Source organism: Diadema setosum, chromosome 1 (genome assembly GCF_964275005.1).
Source record: "Diadema setosum chromosome 1, eeDiaSeto1, whole genome shotgun sequence".
In the NCBI taxonomy this organism is placed as follows: Eukaryota; Metazoa; Echinodermata; class Echinoidea; order Diadematoida; family Diadematidae; genus Diadema; species Diadema setosum.
Genome location: NC_092685.1, coordinates 45065405 through 45083928, shown reverse-complemented (window position 1 = coordinate 45083928; position 18524 = coordinate 45065405). Strand labels below are relative to the sequence as shown.

The window sequence follows — 18524 nt, the reverse complement described above, 5'->3', positions numbered from 1 at the left end:
CGATACCTTATGCCACAGTTCTTTCTTTTTTCTGCCCACGCCCATTCACCTTCCGAACCCGGACCATTGATGCAGCTACCTGGACCTCGCTTAAATACACCTCACCGTTCGGATTTAACAATACGTAATCGATTTGCAGCTTCGAGCAAAGGCTTGGCTTTGGTTTTGAGGGGAGGAGTAAGAAATCAACTATGTTTAGTCTCCTATAGAAAACGGAAAATCGTAGGAGGGAGAAAGGCCAGGAAGGAATTAGAAAGCGGAGACGGCACAATCATTTGGGGGCAGGGCAATTGGAAGGTGATGCCGTTAAAGAATGATGCTATCTCCTTCGACCGGCCCTTTGTCATCGGTTCCTCCTGGGGCCCCCGGAGTTAAGGCTCGCGCGATGTCAATCTTAACTCCCCATTTCACCTGTCAATATCCTCTGACCTACGCCATTGTGATGAGCAAAACTTCGGTGTGGGGTCTTCATTTGGCTCCAGTTATTATCTGGTTAGCTAACCACAGGCAAAATGGGGAGAAAGGATAATCGTTGTTTTTTGGCCATCCCTCTTGTCAACCGGTAATTTGGTGTCATTAAAGTCGCCGGATAAAAACGAACTCGGCAATTCCACTTTCTTTCTCATCAATGATACAAAAAAAAGCCACATATCTAAACTGGTTGACAGCAAGGTGGGCAGAAGATTCCATCTACAGTTTTATAACCGACTTCCATCAGAATTGTGGACGGAGAGGCGTGAAACTTGGAGACGCTAACAGACAGAGTCATTAGAGGGAAAGTGATACAATGTAAATAACATTGTGACAGCGGTCGCTCAAGGAATTAAAACCGATCAGAGCCTGTTGGTCTATAATACGTGATGCCATTCTAGCTATCATTTATTTTATTGTCAACTCGTCAAACTGCCAGACGAAACGAACGTCTCCTATTAGGATTCTAAAGAATAAGAAGAAGATGAAGAAAGAGGAGGAACAGGAATGAAAAGAGACTCGCTCCGTTACAGGCATCTGCTTAATTTCAGATTAAGTCTTTGAGCCATACATAATGCAGAAGATTGCCTGGAAAAGGGAACTTATGAGGGATATAAAAAAAAAAAAACTGTCAGGACTGGGTATACATAGATTAATTGTATCTCTTTGACATCAGAGGAAACGAAATGAGATCCAAATAGCCCCACCTATATCGAAGAACGTTAAGAACCACATAGCTCTGACTGTTGTTGCCTTTACCCTCGGGGGTGATCCCACACCCCCTTTCACGCTCCTGCATGGTTCCGAACCAGTCAAGATGGTGCAGCAATGCAGGCATTAATTCAGCTATCCATTCCCTATCAATGACTGCAAGGTGTGAAAGTCCTTCGATGGTTCTTTCCTCCAGCGCTTTCTCATCATTAAAAAAAAAAAAACATACTAAGAAAACTAAACTATTCAATGTATTTTATTTATTTTTCGGGGGGGGGGGGTTGGATTTGATGAATTATCTTTGCAATTTACCCATTTAAGAATTACCTGGTACTTTTCTTTACTTTTTCTCTCCCTCCTTTCCCCTATCTCTCTCAGAACATGTACATCAAAAAGACTCATTGATACTCTTTTTTTTTGGGGGGGGGGGGAAGGATGTGCAAAAGTGAAAAGATTTCCTGACGATTATTAAGCTGGCTTTGTAGAAACAGGCGCCGATGTGTCCCGCTCTCGAATAGCCCGACCCAAGTCGAATAGAGGGAGCTGATGAATAATGGTGTTAGCGCTTACAAAATGTTGCGATACGAATAAGAAAATTGAATAATTTGAGTCTGTCATGTTGTTTTGACAACCAAGAATCATACCCCCACCCCACCCCCACCCCCTCAGACTGGGCAGGCCCTGCTAGGTGGAAGGATGAGCCACTCGAATTTCATCTCTTGCAATATTGCTTTCATAGAGTAGACGTCAACGGCACATATTATTAGCAACAACTATTGAATTGAATTTCACTTTTCGATGAGTTTGCACATTCAATCTCCCGCAATACTATAAAAGTTTCGATTAACGTTTGTGTAGTGGATGTTGTTATAACCATACGTTGCTGCGAAGAACATGTTAGATTGAGTGATATTGATCGGTCCGGAAAGACCAGTTAGTCATATTAAGTAAGGCCAAGATGAGGACTATGCCAGTTCGGAGTTTGCTCATGTTTGTACAAAACCTATTTGACCTTTCTTTTTGTTTTTTCTCAGTTGGTTAGGTACTTCACTCGTTTTCAAACCATGTATAAGCTTGCCCGACTTAACAATGTATGAATTTTTTTATCAATCACGCTCAAACGCAAATTGAACTTGTGTAAACCAGGTTACCAGAATGGTTCGTCAATAACACTAGGAGAAGCATCCTTTGCATTGATTGTATTAATAAACTTTTCTTTCTTTATATTGCCAAATATCAGGCTTGTTGTCAGGTGGATTCGCTGACAAGCACCATTTATTACTGTCATGAATCATCGTATCATAGATGCTTATCTTTTGTAAATTTAAAAACAATCACGCCTGCCATTGCCTGCTGCATGGTACAAATTAGTGACCTTTTTTCTGCTCATGCGCAAAGTGGAACCGCGAACTGCCTTATAATAAAATCCGAGTGTCTCTTTGAAGGTATGTTCCAACTGTACTCTTTAAACTTCATTCTACCTATAGGGAAACGTTCTTCTTGCTGACCACTATATTCCGTACCACTACACACTAGTTGTAATCTCGGAAAAAAACGAAACAAAACAAAACAAAACCCCGAAGTCTGCAGGACATAGTTGTCCAGCGGACACGGGATGAGACACCCTACCGGAAAGCTGGGGGAGTATTCTCAAACCTCCACACCTTCCACTGACGTGCAGTCTGGCAGTTTACTTGACACACCAGCCTACATAATGTGCATAGGCTATATAATATATAGTCGTTTTACCACTCTGGATTCATGTCATCCCATCCTGTGTGTATCATAATGATGTATTATTTAAGTTTACACATTTAAAGTGTTTTGCTGTTTAGCATATTCACTGAACTGAAATGAAATAATCATGCCATGTCCTCATCTGTTGTGGCACGAGGAGTAAAAAAAAAAAAAAAAAAGACGGAAATATGTGTATGTTTTACTTCTTTTCAAGAAGAAATGTTGGATTGTGATGAGATTTGGAAATATCTAACGATGGAATATTCTTATTGAGAATTAAACCTACAGTTAAATGAGTGTTCCTTCTTCAATGAACACTCTGTCAGGGCAATTACTAACAAATATCCACTGTCTAAATATTATATAGGCCTATACATAGTATAGATTAATAATAATTATTTATGACATAAGAATTTGGATACAAAATATTTCATTCTCTTTCAGTGATTATACTCAAAATGTTATTTCTAATCAGTATAGATTTAACAAAATAATAATAATACAAAATTTTTGAAGAGTTAAGTACCACTAAGGGGCCCATGCAGGCACATTCAGACCCTGCATTATGCACTTTGCACAATTACCCACATAATATTTTCCACTTTGTTTTCTTTTTTCCCCTCTCTTCAATACTCCATTCCCAAAGCCACCATCATTTTAAGCATATAGGCTTACGATGTGCGGTCTGCTGCATTTTTCCCTTCGTCAATATTCGTTTATTTGACATTGATTGGTCTTACTTGATAACAAATAAGCAAGTTTTGTGAACATTGTGCTCTGTTGTCCGTTATGTTGATAAAGAATTACCAATGATGTTATTTTGTTGTGAAATGTTGAAAAATACAGAAATATAACCAAATAAATTCATCCTCACATAATTATACAAGACAACTGCTTTCCACAGGACTTCATATTTATCATTTCATTCAAACTCCACACAGCCTGAAGTCACACAACTCAAGTCATTTTCTGTTAACACATCTCGCATGAATTTTTATTATTATCTTGCGTTCGTAAAACTCCACATCCTTTAAATAGGAGAAGGATATACATCATATCCTGTGTAATTAAAAAAAAAAGAATCACTGCTAAGGACAATGAAGTATGGCATGAGTTATTTGTATTCTAAGCAACACAAATTTATTACGAACTGCAAGCACGGTTTTGTTTCTGCACCGTTCGGCAGCTTTTGGAACCTTATTTCATGCACGTTTGATAAGCACACATGGTCAGTCAGATGTTACTAATACCGGTAATACACTTTATTACAAGGATAATTCTTTCAGCCGAATATTCAAATAAAGATATCTACTTATTCGTAAACGATACAATTTGATTGTGCTTACAGTGGTTAGTTTTACAAGCAAGAACACAAAACAGTAACGATCATTCGTCTTTTGACGGGGCTACAATTATCCCCTACACGGGCTCTATCTTCATGCCTATCCCAATCAGAGATGATCCAGACTTGTATATAGCCTTTATCAATTTCACATTAAACGACAACATTTTTTGAGGGATTACGAAAATAATGTTCTTACGCTAGCACAGAAATTATCTTGAACGATTACTTCTGATTAATGAAATCTGTTCTTTGTTAATGTAAATTCTGAAAATATTTCGATAATTACAGCTGTAGAATCCCTTCTCACATCAGAATCGAATTGATAGAGTATCATATTCAACCAGGTTTACATTCGAATCGCAATGAAATGGAACAGTGTAAAACTGCGAGAACGGGTTTCTCTTTACCCAAAACTTTTAACTCAAACAAGGTTGGAAAGTGGAAGAAGCTCGACGCAAACACGTGACCATCCCTAAGGGTCACATGATGCGGCATGGCGGACTCTGATTAATGACTGCATGTAGACGGATCCCGTTACATAACGCCATGAACCCTGCATGTTGATCTCAATTTTCGATGGCATAGTAACATATGGAAGCAAGTGATGAATTGACCAAGTGCTGTCACAATACTGGCGGTCAAAGACTTTCACCATGTTTTTAACAATATATACCAGATTAATTACAATCAACTCAGTTTAAACATGTTAAACAGCGCTTAAAAAAAAACATATCGTTTTAATCCTATTAACCTAGTAACACATACATCGAAGCTCATGAATAAAAATCATTACTTTTTACGTTCTTACTTCTTGCTATAAAGAGAGTTAACATTTACACCTTGTTACACATTAAACTATACAGACATTGGATTTCTAAATCCTTTCGTGAAAGCGTTAACTTCAACGCACAATTGATATCCTGTCCGACTCAATTTTATCAACAACTTGTGGCAGAATTCGATACATTTTTATCACCAAACCCTGATTAAGCTCGATCTCGACTGAAGTAAATGTACCATCCTCACAGTTTCAGCTACTGAAAAGTCGTTGTGGTTTAGTGGACAGGCCAATAGACCTTCAATCAAGAGGTACGTCGTTCAAGTCCGCCAGCAGCAGCGCACATGTCCCGAAGTGCTTTTATAGGCAATGCAAGGCAAGACAGTTATTTTCAGTCCCTAGGCGGGGAGATGGGGGGGGGGGGGGGTGATCTAAAGCCGTCGATCTTGCTATGGACATTTCAGTGTTTCCAAAGCCAAAGTTACTATACCACCTAAATCACATGAAACACAAACACACACACACACACACACGTACATAATGTGCTTTTCTTTAACTCGAGCAGTAGACGAGCTAAAATATGTATATACAGTACATCACTATCGTCAGAGTAACATAGTGTATCAAAGTTTGGTCGGTCTATTTGACCATGAGTATTTGGTCTAGCGGCTTCCGCTTGAAGTCCGGGACGGTGGCGTCGTCGGCCGGGAAACCTAGCGGCAGAAGAAGCAGCACCTTCTCGTTGGCTGGACGGTCCAGTAGGGTTCGGAGCTTCGGTCCTGCGTTCATCGGCGTGCTCGTGAGAGTAACGAGACCGGCGTTCTACGAGGTGGTGGTGGTGGTGGTGGGGGGGGGGGGGGAGGTGACAGGAGGCATCATAATACAAACATTGTGCATGTAAAGTTATATAGACTTCACTTGTTTTAAACCGCGGGCCGAGGTGCTTTTTCTTTTCATCTCGTGTCTCAAACTTCAAATCAAGACGTAATTTATTCCACATACAAATTATGTAAAAAGTTATATGAAGTCATATCTGAAACTCGACAGAAACAAAACCTGCACATTTTCTGAAAATTTGGAAAACACACCAAAAAATTGCCACCAGTTTCTCGTTTCCTCGACAGGAATGACCAATGCACAAAACATTGCTCAGAGCATGATTTGCGGACTGTCCGATTTTTTTTTTTATTTCAATTGTTATGAAATACATGCCCTGATAACATTAGTAAGAATTCTATTGGCATTCATGACAATGATAACAAAAATCATCATTATGATAATGATTCATTGTGATAATATTGACGATGATGACAATAGTAATGACAATAATAATGAAAATGGGCAATTTCGTGGCTAGTATAACGTTACATTATTTAAGCAAATTTTCTAATTTGCTTTTGTCACTAAATCCCCATTCATTCAAGTCACAATCATGTTACAACATGTTCATTTTTCCCAGGTTTAGAATATTTAAAAATCTGAATACAATTAAACAAATTAATATTAGAGTTGCCATGGTAACTCAAAAGGCCAGTTGGTAAAGTTGCCAAAAAAAGACATGACTATTATTGCTGAAGACTTTTATTCCATCCATGATTGTATAAATAGACAATAAAGCCGAGGATGCGAAAGCTCCTACTACCCAGCTAGCATCATGCGACATATTATGATTGTCTTCATTGTCACAATCATAAATATACGTATACAGTATGTGTATATATATATATATATATATATATATATATATGCTTTACAGCATCGAGCACTTTTCAATCATATATATATATATATATATATATATATATATATATGCTAGCTTTACGTCAGGTTAATGTGTGTGGCACACATACACACACTATAGCTTCTGACCACACGAGGGGTTTGGGACGAACACCGATCTAGGGCTTTCAATAGCTCAGTCGGTAGAGCACCGGTCTAGTAATCCGGAGGTCTCGGGTTCGAATCCCGATGAAAACCCAAGTTCTTTGCTCAAAGTGTTCACTATATTATGTATATATATATATATATATATATATATATATATATATACATATATATATATATCATATTGTATATTGCGGATATGAAATACAGGTAGAGCAAGAGGAACAAGTACGTACCTGTATAGCTGCCAGGAGAAGACCTACAGAGATTGATGTGCTTATCTCGTGGTAATAGTGCGTCTGTCTCCTACCGTCAGGCCGCTGACCATACGTCTGGAAGTAATACAAAAGATAGGTAGGGATGTTTTTGAAGAGGTTTAGGGGATGGTAATCTTAATGATATCGAGTACAATGATTATAATGATGACAATAGCAATTATAGTAACTGTTAAGATAATCGAAATAATGATAATAATAGTGTTGATGGTAATATTAATGCTAATAATGATGATGAAAATAATAATAATAACAACAATAATGATAATAATAATAATGAATTAAATATCAATAATATTGATAATGATACTAATGATAACGATGTGAGTTCTCAAATACAATGATTAATGAAATCATTGCAAGACGTCAGCCGTTTTGTCTTGCGATATCAAGATAAATTTTACATCTCAGTGATCGCTCGACAACCTCGAGTCACAGAAACTGTCTCAACCTTTTCAATAGATGGCGCAATGCACACTTCTGCTAAGTTCTAAGTTCTCTGTTCAATCATTAAGTCCTGTCAAAATGAATGTCATAACGAGAGTCTTGGGGGAAGATGGAAGGTCTTCGCATCATTTAAAAGGAGGACACTGCCGAGAGGTTCTGTAGCTCAAGCTATGATGGTATTTTCACTGTCCTGTCCCACTGCGTTAAAGAAACATTTTCTCCATTCAAAATGACAAACTTAAAGCCAAGTAAAAAAAGAAAGTAGTTTCTCGTCCGGGTTTTTTGAGCAAGGCGATGAGGGAGGTCCTTACTATTTGATATCTTACTATTTTTTCGAGGATTGTCAAAATGAAAGTAATATGTGTTTCTCGTCCGGTAATTCTGAGAAAAGTAACGAGAGAGGGCTTTACTATTTTCTATATCCAATTTATGAAATGAAATATCACTCTGTTAAGTGGTAGCTGTGTTATGAGAGACCAGGTCCCAAGTGTATGTCTTGCCTGCACTCTCAAACATTTTCAAACAAATAGATATATGTACCATACTTGAAATGAAACTTCATGCATGCAGAAATACATTTGCTTTTTCTTTCCATTACAGATGTCAAGGGAAAATGACCATCTTAATACTGGTATTTAGTGTTGTAATGGCATTTCTGATACCAGTGTACTTGCAATTCTGATGTATTGTGCTATTAATTGAAACAGGTATAAAACATGTCTTTCAACAAATGTACGACTGAAATAAATTCCATGATATTCAAAACACTGCTTTATTTATTATTGTGTTTGTGACATTTTGTGTCCACACAGCTGGTACAGTGTATGTATATGCATTTCTTCACAGTACAATTGTAGCACATTCAACTGGAAACTGGCTTGTACAATTGCAGATGGATGTCAAAATGATACGATTTACGGCATTATAGCATTAAACAAAGATGTTTCTTCATGTTCTAAAAAGACATTTGATAATCACTCATCATTTGGATGATGATTGTACAAGTGGAAACTCGATATAACGAGATGGTCGGGACCGAGTCGTGTTCCTCGTTATAGCCGATATCTCGTTATATCAGTAGACATAAAAGAAGGCATAACATAAAGACATTAATTTGCACACGTGGGACTACCCATCATCTTTCAATCAATACTGATAACTTGCTGTGTGTGAGGTAATTACTCACCTTTATGGGTAAGGAGATGTTTTTTTCGCCAATGAAATCCGATATCAAGAATGTTTTTCTTATCAATTGTAGAATACATGTTTGAATTTGTAAATCTACATAGCTTGCGATTGTGTGAAGATCGTCTGTGGATTGGTATGTGGTTATGGTATGGGTGTTGTGTGTGGAAAGCTTGAATAATGTGGTCCGCACAATGCTGTGTGTGTGTGTTTGACACATTCTGTATGTACATTATGACTGCATGTGTGTGTGTAGATTGGGAATTCCCTACGTAGAAAGCCAATCACAGCATCAGATTGCCTCACACTTGCTAAACGTCATGATGATGTCATGTATACGGCCGTCCCACCACATTTTCTGCATGTATCAGTGCGCACACACACACACACACACACACACGTACACGTACAACATCCGGTGCTAGCTGTAGAGTGAACTGTCATGAAGAAAATGTGTGTGTACAAGACAGTTTTTGGCGCATCGAGCTTTACAATCTCGGACCGTGATAGCACAGGCGAAGTTAAGCTTTACCCGACGACATTTTGTTTTACCTCGCTATATATATATCAGGTTTAATTGGCTATGTTTTTCTTTGTTTGGAAATCACAAAATTTATCTCGTTATAGCAGTTATTTCGTTATAGCCGATCTCGCTATAAGAGTAGCATTTTACATGAACTTGTTTGGAGGGAAATTTGGGACCGGAAAAATTTCCTCGTAATAACCGATATCTCGTTATAGCAGTGTTCGTTTTATATACCGAGCTTCCCCTGCCCTGTATACCACACTACAGATGTAGTGGTCAGTGAATTTACGTCGTAAAGAAAAGTATCCCGCAGAAATACGATACAAACCAGAATCCGTGGAAAAGTTATTTATTTTGTAGATACACCCATTTTATAATTCCACATTTGCTGGAAAAGCGCATTCATTTTCTCTCCAAAATACATTGCCGTCAGGTGCAACGTTTTGGAGCAGAGTGTATACGGGCCTCTACACATTCGAATGTGTTCATGCGTGCGATGGCCTGGGGAGCCGATTTGGACAGCTAGCAAGTTACAGACACGGCCGAAAAAATAGTAAATATCAAAAAAGTCGATGCGGCAACTGAAAATCGATGCGGGCGGGGAGCGGGCTGGGACGAGAATTATGAATTTCTTGGTATTTTCAGCGCCATTTTGAAAATAGTAAATAGTAAAAAAATCGATGCGGCGGCCAAAATCGATGCGCGCGAGGACGAGAAACTGGTTTCTTTTTTTACTTGGCCTAATGGTGAGAAGGAAATAACGTAAATAAAGCGTACTATGATAATTCATATCGATAACGTATATTGGTGACGCACTCAATAGATGTCACCAATTTCCATTAATCTGGTATTCGATTTCTAGAGATATTTGTTCACGCAGAAGCCTGTCTTCATTTAAGAAATTTCTGAAAATATACCTTTTAGCAAATTACACATAGTCAATTTATCATATCATTTGTCTTAAGTTTTGTATTGTTATGTTTTGTTTAAATTGTGTTTGTTGGTTTTCTGTCCATGTCTACACTTTGTACTTTAAAATCAGTTATTTCGTGCATACTCGTACATAAGGGAACTTACTTTACAAGGCCTTTTTGGCTTTAATCATGTTCTCTTTTTTCATTTTCACAGATATGTAAATGATTGATTATCTTTTTGCAGTATTGTAAAATTCAATACTGTTGTATTATTTTGTCAAAAATGAGATGAATAAATGAATTGATATAATTGTGATCACTAATTGATATGCATTTTAGTTTATTTACAAAGAATGGTATACTATTATAACAATGTTCTGTACTACGACTGTTTGTCATTTTCCTATCATGTAACAACCTGTTTGAAGACGATAATGAGGTAGGGCGCCATCTCTAGGTAGGGTTTCCGCCAGGTGGTTCCCACCGCCTTGAGGTCGTCCACCCACGTCTTGCCCATCCTCTTTTCGTAGTTGACCTTCTCCTCGGCTTCTATGATTTCCCGGATGTGCCTTTTAACTTCCGGGTCCTTGACTGCTACGAACGTCCATGGCTCGGTGTGTGCCCCGCTTGGTCCCGTTCCTATAATGATATGAAAAAGGTTCACTGGATACAACGGATGAAGATTTGAGTGTATCAAAGTGTCGAAATTGTAGTTATCTGCACTATTTGAAGAAAATGCTAATAAGTTGTTCTGCTTCAGTTTGCCTCGTGTCGACCTAGTGGAGCTGTTCCTATACATTTCTCTTCGCCCTAAACATATACTTTCTAATACTGTGAACAGATGGATGCATGATACATATTGACCAGGATTGAAGAGATATTGAATACCATGATAACCTCATCATTCTCTCGCATCGGACGTTATGCTTCTTTTTCAGCACCAAGTTGTTGTCTTCATATTAAAACAATGGACCTTCACGACAACTACGGAAATGAATAAATTAGCTGAAGCACCAACAAAACGGGCGAGCATATAGACTTCTGGGGGAAATTGGGCAAACTACAATAAGTATCAGAAGTGAAACAAACGCTTCAGAGAATGATTATGATAGTTAAGATAATGCTCCTTCGTAGAACCAAGGAGCTTCATGGCAAATAGAGAGATGAGATAATGAATCAGCTGAAGCACTATCAGTCTTCATGTCGGTACGGACATGCATATTTCTGGGAACGAATACTGATACCATAGTGACACCAACTCTTAGAAGAATGATTATGACAGTTTCGATAATGATCATGATGATAGGACACTTTCATTGGTTGTTATAGTGTTGTAATCATAACAAGAGGGGAAGAAAGAGAATGAAAAGAAGAAGAAATAAAGAAATAGATAGAATATAATCCACCGGCGAAGTGGATGAGTGGTAAAGGAAGAATAGATTAAAGAGCTCGCAAAGAGTAACGTAAAAATCTTATTTTCAAAGTGTTTCTCGTCTGGTCAAAAGTCTGAATCAATGTGACCATCGTTAATGATGCACAGGACAGACTGGATCGGTGAGAATATTGTACTCACTGCGCTTGTGGGTTTTCGACTGTTACGAAAGTTAAACGACAGCATCCAATTCTCACTGATTCACGAAATAGGCCTGGGCATCATTCGTTTTATTAAAAAAAAATAGGCCCGTAAATTCACAAAATTAATTTGTTGTTTTTCTCCCCATCGTGCGTCCAGTACACCCACAACACTAAAGGTCTGCAAGGTTTGAGCCATGCGTTCGGATTTTACCGGACGTATGGCCATGCATTCGAAATTTACCAGACGCATGGCTCAGTGTGGATCAGTAAAAAATCAAGGCATGATAATTGACCAATCAGATTGCAGAGATTCTAAAGCCCATTTTATAAAAGAGGTCAGACGAAAGCTACGATGAAGTTGAGGAATGTCAAAGTGTCGATGCTGACGAACATGACAGGCCGATGACACGGACGATCGATTACTTGGGAACTAACCCGCCGTCCTGATGAGATTTTCGACGACCGCTTCGGGCACGGGATCCTGCGAGAAGAACCTGACCGACCGCCTCCGGTTCATCTCGCGGTAGAACTCCTGAGACCTCCGGACCATTTCCTCCTCGGCGAACCGCTCCAAAGAGTACGGGATGTGTCTCCCGGATGACGCCCGGTTCTCCCAGTCCAGTTGGAACGCATCCTCTGCAACATACATATTATGATATTATTTAATCGAATTATGTTTCCTTGTACACGTATTGTCAAAGTGTTGTCACAGTTATCACAATGAGTAGAAGAATGCAATAAAAGAAATAAACGTTAAAGTTTCATCAAGAGCAGAAAAAGGAAAGATATTGATATTGTAATATATAAATCAATGGTTGCCTATTCCGGAAAGATGTCATAATGAATAATTATATGGTACAAACAGGCTTTTTAATCTCAATTGCAACGTAACTACTGTTATCAGCACTTTAAGTGTCACTCTAAAATGCCTTCAAGGGATAGCTAGTACAATTTGTACATTAACGCAGTTAATTAGAGCTGGCTATACTTTACCATCGGCATTTGTACCGCATACACTCTTTGGTAGATTACTAGTCTTGCTGCGGCAAACCGCGGCGCCACCGATGATCGGCACTTTATTGTTACTACAGACACGCGCGCACAAGCACAAACAACCAAACTTATTAATGTTTAAGAGTAGTTGTGATTGTAGAGTTGGAAGTCGTCCAGAATGTGACTGATCCTTACGTAAGCGTGCAGCGACATGCGGGTAGGTTTGTAAAAATAGTTTATGGACTGAAGGGTAACAACAGTTATCGTCTGCTCCGCACTTGCTTTAGCCTTTTGTCAAGGGCGAGCGAAGCGAACCCAGCCGAGCGCGACAGTCCAACTCAGCAGAGCTCGCTTCATTCGCCCCATTCACTAACAACCATACAGCGAGAGGGCCTTGGCAAAAGGTTACGCTTGTCTTACGCTTTTCGTAAATATTCATAACTGAATGACAAATGCCTTAAAATTAGAATAACAACATTTTCCAAAGTTCACCCTGATGCAATAAGCCAGTTCGGAGTTCGCTATCTGCTTATTGTTACAAATGAACTTTTTTTTTTTTTTTTGACTCAGTTGCTTAGGCACTCCTCTCGTTTTTAAAACAACATTGAGCGTAAGCTTGCCCGACGTGAATATTACGGAATTCATGTTCAAGCAAAGAATGAACTACGCGTAGACCAGGTGGCCAAAATCAACACTTGGGGAAGCATCTACTTCATTGTTTTGCTTGAAAAAAAAAAATGCATCGACAAACTTTGTTGAAAGAGAGAGAGAGAGAGAGAGAAATGATAACTGCCAAATATCGGGCTTGCTGTTAGATAGGAGTACTGGCAAGCACAATTTAAAGGGATTACATGAATAATCAAAATATTACAGATGCTTTTCTCTGAGAATTTATAATCCAACACAAACCTATTGGTATAAAAATAACCCAACCCCCTCCCCCTGCGCAAAGTTTAACACCGAACAAGGTTATTACTCCATCGATTGGGGCTATTGACATAGGCAAACGTTGCCAAGCTCTTGATTATCAAGTGAATAAACTTTTCGATGACCTCAGAAAGATATTTCTTCATGCCATCAGTGCTATCTCTACGTGCACTGAGGTGAATGGAGCGCGAAGAGGTTCTTGTTTAACTGTCGAATAGAAACTCTTGACGTGTGGACCGCAAAGAATACTATTTTTGATCATATGCACTGTTTGAATAGCAATCACGTTATGACAAAAAGTTGCTATTCGGTTGTCGCCTATAGTGTGATGTTTACTGCGTTGGAGTCTGGCAATAAATGAGAATTAATGGCCCGTAACTTCTGGGTAGATCTTTTTTTTTGTGTGTGTGTGTTAAATCCTGAATGAAATTCCATACCTCATTTACCCGTAACAAGAGTCAACGCATAGCGCGCCGAAGATTAACTTAGGACTTCAGGACTACATTATCGCAAAGTACGTTAACACAATCTTAATGACGAGATGCTCCTATGATGGTTAATGTGCAGAGGAGATAAACGTAAGTATTCATACATGTGTAGTTGTGTGTCCTTTCGTGTTTCTACGCAAAAAAAGACATCACCACCATTCAATTTTAACATTATACAGGGTAGCAAGTTCTAGTCTTTTAAAGCCAGAAAGACCTATGCGCAAACTGTAGTATAGATGGCTTATCTTGGCGTCGCTCAATCTTTGGACCATGTTGGACAACTTTTTGTGGACTTTGCTTCATACGCTGGTCCGTCATCGGCCTAACCCTCCCCCTTTAAAGATAACATCAGCATTTTACACCTTATGATGAGCGGAATCAAGTGGAAAGGCAGACAGATAGCCATTGGTTCATGCAAAGAACATTTCGTATCGAGCAAAAATCATCACTGATGGTATTTACAGATTCAATGTATTGCTTTCTTTGTGTCAAACTGATGGCATGAAGAAACAAAAATATTCAGCCCCATATTTCGACAATACGAGATGATGCCCGACTCAAATTGCCTTAAATGCACGGCAAAGGAACGACAAAGGGAATGACCATTCTTTTAATTTGAGTTTTGGTTGTACAAGAGTGTGTAATTCATCTTTGTGGATGACAATTGACTCTCAAGTTTAACTTGATCTCTCGGTATACTCTGCATGGCGAATTTGGGCTGACAAGAGTAAACCAACCACACTGTATCTTTTTGTATTTTTGCATATTTTACAGTATAATTGCTTCCCATGTTCACCGAATGTACTGCAAAAGGAAATTATTGTACCCTAATTACGGCCACATCCCTTTACCTGATTTATCTATAATATTCATGCTTTAAGTCTTTGAAATATGTTGTAAACTGCAAAATTATTGTTCAGCATGTGCGATCATTAATATGTATAAACGGAAATGTAGCGTCATTTCACATTTGCAGTGTATATCGACAGTTCTTGATCTTCACAGATAACATTATGCAGGGAATAACGACTCTCACATGTGCAGAATCCTGGTTCTGTTATTTAAATTGATAGTGCAAGGTCTACTCCTAAAAAAACGATGTGTCATGACTGGTCGTCTGTATCGTGACTCGATAACTATAAACTGTGCCTTGAACAAATTCAATGTGCCACAAGTCACAAGGCCTTATTAAAATTAATTGCATCAAACATTGCAAATTGATCTTTAGTTAAAAACAGCAACATCGATAACAAGCACAGCCCTCCTGGCACTCTGGAGTGTTTTACAAGTACTTTCTGATTGTAAGGGCCTGTGTAGCTGACGCAATTAAACGTCACCATATCGCAGTATAGTACACGCATTCAGGACCTCTGGGTCGCTCCGATGGGAGCTGAGGCTCTTTGTAGTAAACGAGTTCTTGGTAAGCTATTTTGTGCATTGACAATACGACTTCATAAAAGTGCTGTCTCCATGAACTCCCATTAACTACCGGTATTTCTAGGGTTGGTGGTGGTGGGGTTGGTGGTGGTGGCGGGGGTCGAATGATAAACCTTCACTCTTGTAAAGCGCAGGAGACACAACTGACAAGATTGGGGGGTTCACTGAATGTGCTTTGCTACGCAAACAATTTATTCATATCATCCAACCACTGCACGTTTGGGGTGACTGCAAGATGTAAAAGGGTCGTACAACATGTACGATGTACAATGTACTATAGAAAGAGCAGCAACGGCCTTGAATAATTGAAAGTCAAGCAAAGAAAACCTGGATTCAAATTTACATGCATGTATGCATTGTAGTTGCTGATAAGCCGCTTCTGTAATATATTCAAATTTTATGCATGCTTTGCAATTGTTCACAAGAGTTGTCTTTAACCAGGGTTACAAAGCTTGCCGGAGGCTTGCCCTACCTAGCAACAACTAAGCAGATTCCCGCCTTTGGTACTGAATGGAAGGAGCAGGTGAATAAAGCGCTTCATTACGAGGCTGTAGGAAAGGAAATATCCATAAATTGAAATGAATTACAGAAACGGTCCATGTAGGCAACCCCCGGGCAAACTTTCTCATTCTCATGAATAAACTTTATCACAATATGTGCGTATTTGAATTGAATACGCTAGTGTTGTGATCGATTGTCTCGTGTCTCACACCTCGACCTTCTGGCGAAGAGAGCTATTGTCAATACTATTGACATTGTCAACAGAGACAAAACCTGAACTTACGATGTGCGACTTGTTGATTGCACTCCTGATGACACTGTAGGTGCGTTGCTACTCCACACTGCTACCCAGATGTGTGTTTACATTATTGCGTACGCGAGGGTGTAATGTATGCGAATGGACAAAAATCGATCAATTTGAAAGAAAGTAAACACACAAAAGACGTGACGACATCGAACGAGCCTTGATAGTTCCCAGCACAGTCAGACAGTATCTGTACAGTCCTATTGGAGAAGACAGGAAAACGCACCCTTCTAAACCCTTACCCTTGTAAGACGTTCGTAATCGATGGTGAATTAGCCCGCTTGTGAACTATACTTTTTATGGGCCTACAATCTATCTTTGTGTGTGTGTGTGTGTGTGTGTGTGTGTGTGTGTGTGTGTGTGTGTGTTTGTTTAAAATGCGCCTATGTAAGTATATTTTTATCACATGGTTATCTCTTAGAATCAGGACAGGTTACTACACCATTCAAAATCTAAAGGATATCCATTCATTCAAGCTCAACCACTGTAAACGATGATATATCAGTACTGTATACATTATCATACTCCGTATCAGTGCTCGCTAAGACTACAGTATTTACCCTTCCCCCACTAATTTGGCTGTACTTGTTAGCTTACACCGGAATACACGCACTCACACCCATTTGGCAAGTGGTGGGTATAACGGGGGCGGGGTAGGGGAAGGACATAAAGTCTTGCGCAGTACTCCTCCGTTTCAACTATAGACTGTACATACCCGAATATACACCGGTTAAGTAATGTTTTCAAAATGTACGGGTAAAGTTTACCTCGAATGAAGCGGTCACAGGCTATTGATACCACCTGCACATACCCAGTGAACTGCAACACTTTGAATGCACTTTGTATAGGCCTACATTTAATTTAGTCATAAGCCTCAGGAAGCAACTTTCTAGTTGCCATCGTACAGTGTTTTCTTACGAGGGAATGCATAAGATATGAATATGCAGTTATACTATATGTAGTACTCTGGTCTGTTCTCTTAGTCTGGTTGAACATTTGCTGCTACATCAGGCAAGCCTCTGTCGGGTTGTCATGGACGACATCTGCTCAGGGTATTATACACTCTCTTTTTTTTTTTTTTTTTTTTTTTTTTGGGGGGGGGGGGGCATCACAGTGAAACCGGTCTCTTTACAACATGTGCAACGACCTCGTGACTACGCAGGCCACGCGTAGGCCTATAGGTTTAAAATACTGTAATTTTATGTCGACAATAGCTGGAAGACTTCCAAAATACGAAAAGATGATTCAATGCTTTATGCAATAAGCAAGGTACATTGCTATGACAGTCCATAAGCCAAAAAGAGTTCTAGGTCTATGATTAAAACAACATGAACAGAGATATTTGGAATAGAAAAACAACACCAAATCGAACAGGTCTAAGTATACACATGTATATCTTAGGAGATTCGTCTTATCGAAAATCAACAAGTATATGAACTTCGAGTAAAGAAAAGAGATACAAGCAATACGGACACGAAGATTTTACATAGACACTACCTGTATTATCGTCTGCGTCGTCAGGTTCGCATGATTCTCGTTTGACCTGATCTTTGATTAGCCGATCGAGGTCGTGGTCGTTCCTGGTCATTGAGTCAACGGTGAGGGGCTTCCCAGCCCTCGCTGAACCGTTAATCATCGCCCGATCGTCGCCATTACGTCTCCTAGCATCGCCCGTTCGACTCAGGCATGTAGCGACAACGAAACCGACGACGAGTGCAAGAATATGGGACCAGAATTCGGTCAGCAAAGGAGCATGGGTCTCCAACATGGCGATCGCGCAGGCAGTCGAAAAACTCTGCAAATGTGTACAAGGCGCCGCGTAGCAAGAGGGAACGTGAAATATTACGCGAGTCAGTATAATGTGTCCGTTCCTTTGCGGCGGTAACGCTTCAAAAGGTACGAAGTGAATAAGGCTTTCGCGAAATATTTGCACACGTGCTCAAGCCCAAAGCTGCTCAGCTGTGTTGAGTCAAGTTGAATGTAATCACTTTTACGTTTTTTTCTCCCCCCCCCCCCCGCTTTAAAT

General features: G+C 39.4%; 1 protein-coding gene across 1 annotated transcript; it reads right to left on the bottom strand.

Moving 5' to 3' along the window:
* Positions 1-5681: 5681 nt before the first annotated feature.
* Positions 5682-18266, bottom strand: LOC140231134 (iodotyrosine deiodinase-like). The gene is made up of 5 exons (XM_072311289.1): positions 17996-18266; positions 12284-12484; positions 10692-10912; positions 7163-7258; positions 5682-5864 (listed from the first exon to the last, which is right to left on the bottom strand). The coding sequence occupies exons 1-5, from the start codon at positions 18264-18266 to the stop codon at positions 5682-5684; spliced, it is 972 nt and encodes a 323-aa protein (XP_072167390.1).
* Between the last annotated feature and the right edge of the window lie 258 nt (positions 18267-18524).

Excerpts from the sequence above, each read along its gene's own strand:
- LOC140231134 (XM_072311289.1), bottom strand. The coding sequence starts at position 18,266 with ATGTTGGAGACCCATGCTCCTTTGCTGACCGAATTCTGGTCCCATATT. Across the intron at positions 10,913-12,283 it reads AAATCTCATCAGGACGGCGG|GAACGGGACCAAGCGGGGCA; the intron begins GTTAGTTCCCAA and ends ATATCATTATAG. Across the intron at positions 5,865-7,162 it reads TTCTCCTGGCAGCTATACAG|AACGCCGGTCTCGTTACTCT; the intron begins GTACGTACTTGT and ends ACCACCTCGTAG.